The sequence below is a fragment of the Stegostoma tigrinum genome, chromosome 7, assembly GCF_030684315.1.
Source record: "Stegostoma tigrinum isolate sSteTig4 chromosome 7, sSteTig4.hap1, whole genome shotgun sequence".
Classification (NCBI taxonomy): domain Eukaryota; kingdom Metazoa; phylum Chordata; class Chondrichthyes; order Orectolobiformes; family Stegostomatidae; genus Stegostoma; species Stegostoma tigrinum.
In genome coordinates this window covers 27,684,512-27,696,658 of record NC_081360.1, presented here as the reverse complement: position 1 = coordinate 27,696,658, position 12,147 = coordinate 27,684,512, and the positions used below count along the sequence as shown (strand labels likewise).

The following is a 12,147-nucleotide window of genomic DNA, read 5'->3' as shown; positions in this document are numbered from 1 at the left end:
AAATAAACATCACTTGCAGTTATTAATTTAGAAAATGGAGATATTTAATGCATGATATAAAATTGAAATGCATGTCTATACAATACAAAAAAAATGGTCATCTTGCCTTTCCCATTTTGAGCTCACAGTTAGCTTCGTAACTGAATGTCTCAATGTCTCCCACAGCTTGGTATTTATAAGCTGAACAGAAATGCTGCAATGGACTGTACTTTTTGTTATTCTAATGATTCAGGAGGAAAAATCAGCAATAAAATAAGCAAACCGCATGAATTACAAATATGCACTTGAAAGACAATGATGTGTCATTGATTTTTTTTCAGTTTGTTTGCTCCTCATTTTTCATGTAGTCTGGTGCAGTGGTTTTGGGACTTAGGGAGAAACTAAGAATAAAATCCAACGTACCTCCTATAGTCTGGTTTGAAAGCTGTTCGGACAATTATGATTTTAAATGTATTTCAGACAATATTTTCAGCAATTGCATTATAACAACATAGGCCTGATATAAAACTGAGGAAAAGCTATTGAAAAGTAGGAACTGGAGTAGGCAATTCATCCCATTAGGTTAGCTCAATAAGGTTCTGTCTGGTGTGTCATGTGCAACACAGCTGACCTCTATCATAGACAAGGAGAGCCTTCCAGCATTCTTCCTCTGACAACTGATGGGAGCCTATTGAACTGACCATAGTCCATTCCGCAGAGAACTGCCAGGTAGAACCTCTGACTGTCAGTGCCCAAAATGAATGACTGATCATGGCCACACTCCTGGGCTGTGTGTGGACTCTACAGGTGGCAGCTGTTTTGTGGCCCACCGGCACATTGTGGTTCACTCTTTGACTGGGCCCCCCCATTTTTCAACATGGCCACTTGGCCAGATGATCAGCCCTAAGATGCTGTCTGCTCCAGTCTGAGAGTTGGGAACCTGTCCCTGCGCACAATGTGTCCTTGCAGCTGCAGCCTTTCAATGTCAGTTGTCGGTGCACCCTGCAATACAGGCCTGCAATAAGTATGCTGCAACTATATTGGAGCAGTGTAATGATGTTTGTGAGGAGCTGGAAGATGTTGGATGCTATTGTCCATAGACGAGGGGTGCATGTGTTGGTTCCTGACCTGAGTTGTATTAAGTTATGAGCAACATGGAGGCTTCTCATAACCGGCAGTGAGCTGAAGTCATCACTTAGCATGTTGAGAGTTCTTAGTGTCTAGTTTATTTGCTGTGGTAGGAAACTGAATATTAATGTGGTGATTTTCAGTGTTCCTCAGGGGTGGAATTTTATAGGGGTCTGAACAAGGGGCCTACACTGAGAGTCATGGAGAATCAGACGAGAAGTCTGGAGAGCTGTATCGCAGCATTGAGAGCACCTCGCCATACCTTTTATATTTCTGCTGGGCAAGGAGGAGAGATTTTAGTTAGGCAGTGGTGAATTGCCAGTTGAAGAGGATTATTGTTTGATAAGTGTGTCATTAACCATGCAACTCACCTCATTAATAATCCAATTCCTGCCTTCCAAGATACGCTAAACAAGCTAGATATCGGGAATGATCGATGTATTACCTGGTGACTTCAGTGCTCACCACCCCTGGCTGGCTCTGAAAGTCCTTCATGGAAACCAACTTTGCAGTGCATGCTTCATGGGTACCAGCCACAGGCTCTCCATATGCATATCTGCAGTCATTGCTATCTCATGAACAACAGCCCTTTACAAACCGTCATGAATCATCTCTGATCCCCTCATACTTGGGGTGGTCAGAGTCAGCACTCTCTCCTTGTAAGGGGTGACAAGCCAAATGTCGAGCACACTATGGGCTATTTCTGCCCTATTGTAGGCTAATTTTCTCCTGGAATAAGAGAGAAGAAACTGATTGTGGATGGAACAACTGTTATTTTTAGTGTAAGTAGGGAGGTGTCTCATGTGAGTGAGTAGGCAGCACAAAGTGCCTGCTGGGTTAGCAATGGCAGGAATTAGGGTGGGTGGAAGTGAGAGTGAAGTTGTTGCATGGAACAGTGAGAGGGGTAGAGTATAAACCTTGTTGGGAGGTGGGTACTGGGGCAGAGATGGAGTGAGCGTGGTATATCAGTGATAACATGGTGGCATTTACCGTAGCAGAGTAGAGAAGATCATTGCCCTTTCCCTATAGTTCTGTGCATTCCCCCACATGGCTGAGATTTTAGTGACCCAGGTGGCAATCTCAGATCAGTCTAGTGTGCCCACCTCCGCTGCTGGTCCTGGGAAAAGAGAATAGCCTATCAATGTCCACCCTGTCTTACAGGACCAACTGCTCCGTCTCTTCAAAGCAGAATGTCAAATTACCCTTGTCTGCCATATCACGGCAAATAGCAAAAACCATTCAGGATCGTTCTGGACTCACAGTGTTTGTCCAAGTGCACAGTGACCTTTTAAACATGGCATGGTTGCCAAGGATACTTGTTAATCTAAGATATCCCAGCAGTGAGGCTCTTCTGGGAATGGCACATAATAAAATTCAGCTGGAATAGAGCACGAGGAACACCATATGGGCAGGAAAGGCTGTAAATGAGTCCCATTTGGTCAGTTTCAGCAATAAAATTTGTTTGATCTCTGGGTGAAAACATCTCCAATAAACTTGACACAACTGGCACTTAGCCAAGAAAAGCATAAGATTCAGCCCAAAGGCATTTAATAAACTGTAATTCCCCTTGAGTGGCAACTCACAGCTACCAAATGAGAAACTCACCTCACCACTCAGGAAATGCATTAAAGATATAATAAGTTGTTCACAATGCCAAGATAGATCTCACTGGACTGTTCATGCAATTCTCCACAAATCCCACCTTAGCTCACATCACTCAAGCCCCTGTATGTTTCTGCTGAGTGAACAAATTAATATTTGGTGTGACTTTTCCAAAAGGAAGCTGAGGGAAGATTTTAAATGATTGAAACGGTTCTCACTTTGCAGTAGAATTACCTCAGCTGTAAAGCCACTGATTCTGACCATCTCCAATACCTAAATAATTAAATGGAAATATGAATGTGGAAAACCTCAGTTAATTTATGTTATCATTGACAATGAGTGGATCTCATTAGCAAAGACGTTTTCGAGCCTTAAATTATTTCTGTATCTTTCCAATATCTGTGCAATGATATGGCAGGCTTCTGTTCAAATTCCCCTAATTGGTAACAGATAAAATGGGCATAACTCCAGGCTGAGGTATTTTCTGTTTCACCTTATGCCAAAAGGGACATCATCATCTCACAAGTGTTTTTTGCAGAATCAGTGGAAGTACAATATTTTTGCAGAAATTGAGAGAAGTTTTTACTTTCATGCAGTGGGTATGGATGTTTCAAAGCAGGATAATGTTTTTGCAAAGGCTCTGAACAAAACGCCTACTTCCAGTTATAAAGGCTGTCGTTACATTTTCTCCTGGTTACAAATATTGACTGGAGATGCAACAGAATTGGTAAAGTAGACAAGCTGCTCAAGGAGGGAGAAAGAGGAGGAGAATTTTCAGCAATGGGTCTTTCCAACCTGAAGGTCAGAAAGCAGTCCTCTAACATCTAACCAAAGCAGCAAGACAGGGATCAATGGCTGCATTTCAACAAGAAAGTTGCAGGCAAAGCTGATAAGGCCGGCATTTACAGCCATTTACAACAAAGATTGTGGTTAGTTAACTTCAAGAAATATATTGGTCCTGTATTGGATCACTGAACCATTTTCAGAGGTAGTTATAACTAGTGGATATCCACTGACCCAAACATAAAATTCACCCATTGATTCGTCTCTGAGTGAAAATAAAATAGCTTTTGTTTCAGTGCGCACTAAGCACTGTCAGTCTTTAGGACTGCGATTTCTGTTACATACTCCATAATTGTTGTTCCTCCATCAATCTTTTAAAGAAACAACGCAACCACATTTTGATCTACATTCTCTGAAACAGTGAATGATTAACTAACATGAGGGCCCTGCTGCCCTGAAATTTCTAAGTGGGTTAATTTGCTACCTCACTGATATCAGAATCTGGTGTAAAATCATTATAATTGGGAACTAGCTCTATCTGATACAACAGTGTCTAATTGGATCATGGATTCAAATGTGATTTCTTAATTGATCACCTCAGTGAAGATCTCTCAAGTGGGTGCCCTCACAAGTAGCATGGGGCCAGGATCTAGAAATGATGCTCCCGCATGCTCACAGCCCAAGAACAGATCATTTTGCCTTTTGATTCTCAAATGTGTTTTTGTTATTTTACTAATGATATGATGGATATAGTATTTAGCCAAAAACACTAATACATTTCCAATCTCATTGATCTAATTGAAATTCATACTATGTTGATAAATTTTTATACTTTTTAAAAAAATTAACTTTAATAATTATCAGAAATTTAGACTTCGGGTTATTCTTCGAAAGCCCTAGGCATTTGAGCTCTTTTTAGCTGATCAGTTAAATATTGTTTTCTGTAATTAAGCAACTTTTGAATTAGAAAGATATGAAAATCATTTTCACAGCTATTGAGATGATAAAAATATCACTAACAGAAAGCTATTCTATCAGCAATTATTTCATTACCAACCATTTGCTAATGTTCTAGATTGTAATGAAAACTTGAATTCATTTTTGTAAGCTATATCTGGTACATAAGCCTATGGTAAAAGTACTGCAACAGATTTTAAACTGAGCTGTTAAGATTATGTGTTTAATTATAAAAAAGAACACTGAAATACTTTCATGAGACTCAGCAAAATTGCTAAGTGAACTTGTGCGTTTTGGATGACACCAGCTTAAAAGCTCTGTGGAATCTCATCCTCTAATTTTCTTTTTGTCATAGAACAATAAAAGTGAATGCAGGCAAAATGAAAAGAGTGAATGGCACATTTGTTATATGAATGCCGGTGTTTCTCTGCAACGTATATCACATGCCTTTGCTCTATTTTGCTGAGAAACAGTTGTCTCATTCTCATAACAAAAGTGTTCTTTCTCATGGCATTTCAGTATAGAGTATAAATACCAAACTGCACAATGCAATAACATATCCAGTCGGCTGAATCCAACTGTGAAGTCAAAATGGGAAAGGTTGAGCTGTCCACTGCATTTTGCATCTAATGTGAACTACTCTAACTCAAAACTGTTCCAAATTTTGTTTACGTGATTTTTTTTCTTACCTTCAGATCATCTTCTACGAGGACAGGAACTTCCAGGGTCGGCACTATGAGTGCAGCAGTGACTGTGCCGACCTGTCCCCTTACTTCAGCCGCTGTAACTCCATCCGTGTTGACAGTGACTGGTGGGTGCTGTATGAGAAACCCAATTACATGGGATACCAGTATGTTCTGACCAGGGGAGACTATCCTGACTACCAGCGCTGGATGGGATTCAATGACTGTGTCAGGTCATGTCGTAATTACCCATGTGTAAGTTTTATCATTTTTACAGCCCTACCAGATATAAATTATTTTCTTGTAGAGCTTATATTGTAATAGCATTAACCCGTTTTTGTCACTAGCTATCTTTCAAGACTCTTCTAATAGAACTCTTTCATGGTTTTTCAATTAATATATATTAATCATTTATTGAACAGACTACTGACAATGTTGTCTCCAAAGAATTCGCACTCATGATCAAAAGTTAGCTTTATATTGCTGCTGAATTTTACAATTATGTGTAAGAAATGAGAATAGCTCAGCACACTGAATAATAGATGTGAGGCAACCTATGAATAATATGTCAGTATCCATTTACAGGATTAATAGTCACAGAAAATGTTTAATTGTCATTTTTATGATTTATCCCTGCCACTAGTAGTGGTGGAAATGATGTAGTGGAGTAATGAATTACTGTATGTGGATGGCTGAACCCATGGTGTCCTATCTATGACTTTGTGGGCAGGATGGTCGACAGAAGGCAAACAACTATTCTATTTATGCTGACATTTCATAGTTTGGCTTGATCTGTTCAAATTTTGCAATATTAGAGTTCTCCAAAGGAAATTTCCTGCTGCTGTTTAACCCCGGTAGATTGTCTTGAATTAGAACTTCAGATATGTGAGCATTAGAGTTGAGAGATGAAATTAAGATAAACATTGATTTAAATCTTATATCTCACCCATGAAGACCGCCAATAATAATGTTAACTGCACACAAATATAAAACACATAGATAATCTGAATTGTTATATATAGAAAGTACTGTTGCGATTCTCCTTTAATGCCAAAGAGAAGAGGATGATCGAACACAAGTACAGGTACCAGTTTCCTGAGGGAATTCACTGAAATCTTGCCCAAAACTATCATTTTGTTACAGCTGCTAAGAAAATTCAGCCCCTTCCAACCACCTAAAATAATCTCCCAAGTTTGTTTGTTACAACCAGACCCTGGGCAAAGTTCCCCAATTCATTAGGTTCCACATGAGGAATTCCTAACAGTTAAGCTCCCAAGCAAGGACAGATGGCCAGCTCTTTTTCCTGTATTCATCCACTTCTTAGTTGGATCCATGCCTTTTTGCCATTGCTCTTATGTCTCAAATAGAACCAATTTAACCAGCGTTTCCTGAATTTGCAAAGACTGGATTTATAAATTATGAAATGTAAAGATAATTAACAACACAACACGCAGAATGGAAATAAAAATGAGTCTGAAAAGATAAGTATTAAAAACCATGTATATGCAGAACAGACCCTGAATTGCTCATGAGGAGTGGAAAGTTGAACATAATGATCATTGTAGTGGAGATTACCGGTAAAGCAGAAATTGGCAATTGACCAGACTATTTTGAGAATCTTGGTTCTGTAAGCTGATAGAAGGTCTCTTTCCTGATTCTTTTTATAACTGGTTTGCAACATTCAGAATAGGAGAGGGTTCTCCTTTATCTGTAACACAGAAATAATTATGAGATAGTTGTTCCACAGTGACCTTCTCAGCATGCTAATGCACAATCCCAGAATGGTACACATGAGATTGCTCAGTTCAACCAGTCCACTTCAGGAGGTTTGGAACTGGCTTTTTAGTCCTCTCCTTGTATATTCCTGGAAGGTAAACTAAACATGTCAGCAAGAGGTGGCTCTCTACTGAGAGGGGAGAAGTAGTAAGGTCCCTCATTATGTCTTTTTGTTAAAGCTTTCTCTGTTTAAAATTCCTTGATAATTCACACTTGCAATTCTCCATTGACTTCACATGGAACTTTCCCAAACAATCACTGAATACGTATGTGCAGTTTCTCTGTAGTAGCCTTAGAAACACAGAATCATAGAATCCCTACAGCATGGAAGCAGGCCCCTCGGCTCGTCGAGTCCACACCAACCCTCCAAAGAACATCCCACCCAGACCTAACCCCTACACTATCTGTATAACTCTGCATTTCCCCATGCTAACCCACCCAGTGAGCACATCCCTGGACATGATGGGCAATTTGGCATGGCCACGCCACCCAACCCTTAAAAACAATACACTTTTGAACTTAAAAAGTAAAAAAAATGCAATTACTTCAGGGCTCTGATCTATTGTCAGAATACACCACAACTAGTATCTTGTTCATAATAACTTCAGGGGCCTAACAATATGATTGTTTCTTAACTGCTGCTATGAACTATAGCACAAAGATACTTGATTGTATTTAAGAAAATGATTCAGCAATACCTTCCCATAGATAATTAGTGTTGGGTATTAAATGACGCCCTAGTGATCATCCCCTCATTCTAAGGATAAATAAAGAATGAAAGCTAGAATATCGTAATTTGATTAAATATTCCAAAAACTTTAAGAGGTTGTTTATACTTTCCTTTAAAAATTGAAATCCTAACCTAATGTCTGTTTTTATTGCAGCCATGTGTTGGCTTCAGCAATCTGTTTTCCTAAATATGCCATGTCTACTTTGACAGTACAGGGGCGATTCCTACAGAATGAAGATTTACGAGAGGCCTGACTTCGGAGGACAGATGATGGAATTCATGGACGACTGTCCATCTGTCTACGATCGTTTCCGTTACCGTGACATCCACTCCTGCCATGTGATGGACGGTTACTGGATCTTCTATGAACATCCCAGCTACAGAGGACGACAGTACTTCATGAGACCCGGTGAATACAGGAGATACACTGACTGGGGAGCGACCTGTTCAACTGTTGGATCATTCAGGCGCATGAGGGACTTCTAAATTGCTGCTGAGAAAAATAATATTGCTTTGCTGAAATATTAGTGAGCAGAATAAAAATCTTTCTTTGCAATTTCATCTTTTTCATTTGTTTATTCTCATAGAATTATTTACCACAATAATTACATCATTGTGATTACATTAAAATAGAATATTTTATGCTCTATTTAGCCTTGAAGAATGTTTGATTGAGTAGTTGCTCACATAAATCCAATATTTTCCTTCACAATAGGAAAGAACCATGACAACACCATAGTCCATGATCTTTGATTTGGAAATAATACTTTTTTACACGAACAGGGATCAAAGGAGCATCAATAGACCATTCGATCCCTCAGATTGCTCTGACTAAAAAGATCATGGCTTAACACCTATCTGGATGTGAAATTCTCCCATTGTCATCTCTGTGCCCCTTCATGTTATTACTAACTAGACATCTATCAGTTTCTGTCTTGAACTTCCATGAAGACTGAGCGTCCACAGCCCTCTAGGGTAGTGAATTCCAAAAATTCATGATTCTTGCATTAAAATGTTTTCCTCATCTCAATCCTAAATAGTTTGTCTTTTCTGCCGAGGCTCTGTGCCTTGGTTCTAGACAGCTGCAGTCAGAAGAAACATTATTTCTGCTGACTATCCCTTAAAGAATTTTGTGAATTTATATGAGAGCACCTTTCTTTGGTCATGTACTCAAACAGGCTTGAAATAAATACTACAATGCCACATGCCATCTGATCAGCTTGCTGCACAGACTTTTGTGCTCAAGCAACCGTGGGCCCAGAGTTGGAGATTCAAAATTGACCCTCAGTCAGAGAAATCACGCCTGACAGAAATTTGGCCAAACTAAGTTAAACAGTAGCTAGCACCTATCAGTCAGCTACAGGGAACAATGGAAACCAAGGTCAAAGTGGTCAAAAAGGTTCAGGGGGACCCAGTGAGAATCGCCTGATGGGTGTGTACTGGAGAGTTATTGAGCAGAATTTTGGAAACCTGGACTTCCAACCAGTGCTTGAGGACATTCACACCTCACTGGCATGGCAAAAGCATGACCTCGTTGGATGTTTTGAACCCTGCTCATGACACTATTTGCCAAAGGTGATGGAACATTCTGGAATGTCCTGGGTGAGGGAAATAAAAATACACAACCTGAAAGCCACCACCTCAGCGAAGACCCACAGCAAGACCTGTGCCAGAAGACTATGTGGCAACCCAAGAAGACCCAGGAGAGGATCCTCCCTGACCTACGAGATCTACCCTCATGGGAGAGAGCCATCCCTGTGTCAGAGAGGAAGGAGATTCTAATGGCCCAGCTTAAAAGTGTGGAATGTTTTGGTAATATTCTTTCTCAAACAAATAGAACGATTCAGAGAGTACATATTGCAGGAATTTTTTATGAAATAAGGAATATATGTTGATGAGATTGTAGACCTGCTCACCAAGCTGATGTGTTTGTTTGCAGATGTTTCATTACCCTGCTCGGTCACATTGTCAATGAGCCTCTGGTAAAGCACTGGTGTTCTGCGCCGTTTGTTATTTATATGCTTTGGTTTGCTGGGGTGGCGAGTAACTAGTGGGTCTGGCCAAGTTGTGACTTTTTGTCATGGTCTGTCGCAGAGGTTACTCATCACCCTTGAGTACATCAGGGACACATCAGAGATGACCACAAGACTACTCAGACCCAGGTATCAGAGTAGCCCACAAACCAACAACCACCCTGCCACCACTACTGACAAACATAAAGAACCCCATACCCACAACCAATAAAACGAATGCAATATACAAAATACCATACAAGGACTGTGAAAAACATTACCTCAGTCAAAGTGGAAGAAAACTGACAATAAGGATACACGAATACTAACTAGCCACCAAGAGACATGAGCAATTATCAATGGTCTCAATGCACTTGAACAAAATGGACATGAATTCAACTCAGGCAACGCATTCAGAATAGCACAAGCCAAACAGAGATATGCTAGGGAAATCCTGGAGGTCTGGCATTTCAACTGAACTCCATCAACAAACACATTGAACTGGGCCCGATGTACAAACCACTGAAAAACAGAACTGGAAGTAATACCAACTACCCCAGCAAGCCGAGGCATACAAAAAGCAAGCGGGGCAGAAAACCAATGCTTCATCGAGGCGCACTGTCGATGTTACCGAGCAAGGCAACCAAACACACTGGCTAGGGTGAGCAAGTCTACAACCTCATCCACAACCCGAGCTACAAATCTAAGCAAAACCTTTAAATATTTGTTAATAAAATGGAATTGAATCACAAACCAGATTCTATCTCCATCACTGATTGGAGTGTTTGGGTAAATTGTTTATAACACATAAACTGGTCAAAATATCCAAAGCATGGACATACTTATGAATAAGGACACCAAAGGCCCTTGCACATCAAAACTTTCCAATCTCTCTCTCAACTTTTTAGAAATATGCTGTACCTGTCCCTCCAATAATCACACCTTTGGTGAAGGATTTCAGGAGGTTCCTTACCAGTGATGTCAGATAAATAGGCTAAAGTTCCCTGTTTTTTCTCTCCTTCTGCTCTGAAACAATGGGATTACAGTTGTAATGATCTGTTCTGCAGGCAGTGTTAATGATTGATGATCACCAATTTATGCACTACCTCTGTCACCATCTCTTTTAGCATTCCAGGGTAAAAGTCATGCAGTCCTGGGGATTTGTCAACGTACAGTCCCATCAATTTCACTAACACTCCTTTTTTTAACAAACATTAATTTTTTTCCATTCCACATTGTCACTAGACCTTTGGATTTTATCTCAGGGAGATTTATTGCATTCTCCTCTGTTAAGGCAAGCACAAAAGTCAGAATTTCATTGTGAACAATAAACTTCTCCATAGACTTTATTAAGGCTTTCAACATGGTGCCTCATGGTAGGCTCGTCCAGAATACTGAGACGCATGAGATCCGTGTTGACTAAGCTGCATGGATTCAGAATTGGCTTGTCCATGGAAGGCAGATGGTGGTTGCGAAAAGGTGTTTCACAGGTTGTAGGACTGTGACTGGAGGCGTTCAGCAGGTATCTGTACAGGATCCCATACATGTACGTGACTTGTATGAAAATGTAGATGAGTGGGTAAGTACATTTACAGATGACAGAAAGATCAGTGGAGTTGAGGATAGTGCAGAATGAAATCAAAGGATGCAACAGGATACAGATCAGTTGCAGATATGGGCAAAGAAATGGCATATGGAGTTTAATCCCAATTAGTGTGAGGTGCTGTAATTTGAGAAATCAAATGTTAAGGAAAAGTATACAATTAATGATAGGAACCGGAATAACATTGAACTACAGAGAGATCTTGGGGTTCAAGTCCATAGCTCCCTGAAACTGGCCAAGCAAGTAGATATTGTAGTAAAGAAGGTGTATGGAATGCTTTCCTTTATTGGTTGGCAAATTGAATATAACAGTCAGGATGTCACACTTTATAAGAGTTTGGTTAGGCCTCACTTAGAGTATGGTGTTCAGTTCTGGTCACTACATTATAGGAAGGATGTCAAGGTGTTGCAGAGGGTGCAGAAAAGGTTTACCAGGATGCTGCCTTGATTAGCTGATATGAGCTGTAAGGAGAGGCTAGAAAAATTTGGAACGGAAACAGAAGTTGTTGGAAAAGTTCAGCTGGTCGGGCAGCTTCCGTGAAGAAAAGATCAGAGTTAATATTTCGGGTCCAGTGAGGCCTCATCACAAAAACTTGGGTTGTTTGCTGTGGAAAGGCGGAGGCTGAGGGGAGCCTTGATAGAGGTCCATAAATTTATGAGATGCACAGAATCTTTATCACAGAGTTGATATGTCCAAAATTGGGGGGTATGCCTTTAAGGTGTGAGGGGGAAGGTTCAAAGGAGATATAAGGGATGGTCTTTTAGACCATGAGGAGTCTGGAATGCTCTGCCAAATGTGGAGGCAGACAAAATAAGGCCATTTAGGAGAGTTTTAGATCAGCACGTGTATATGCAAGGAATGCAGGGATATGCACCAAGGGCAGGCACAAGGGTT

General features: G+C 40.3%; 1 protein-coding gene across 1 annotated transcript; it reads left to right on the top strand.

Annotated features, from left to right (window-relative positions):
- Positions 1-4,951: 4,951 nt before the first annotated feature.
- On the top strand, positions 4,952-8,130 carry LOC125454106 (gamma-crystallin S-1-like). The gene is made up of 3 exons (XM_048534473.2): positions 4,952-5,049; positions 5,145-5,387; positions 7,849-8,130. Exons 1-3 carry the CDS (start codon positions 5,041-5,043, stop codon positions 8,122-8,124), a joined length of 528 nt encoding a protein of 175 aa, XP_048390430.1. The 5' UTR covers positions 4,952-5,040; the 3' UTR covers positions 8,125-8,130.
- The last annotated feature ends 4,017 nt before the right edge of the window (positions 8,131-12,147 follow it).

What these genes read in the sequence shown, in the direction of transcription:
- LOC125454106 (XM_048534473.2), top strand. An exon ending in CATGTCGTAATTACCCATGT is followed by an intron (nt 5,388 to 7,848) that starts GTAAGTTTTATC and finishes CTACTTTGACAG; the next exon opens with TACAGGGGCGATTCCTACAG.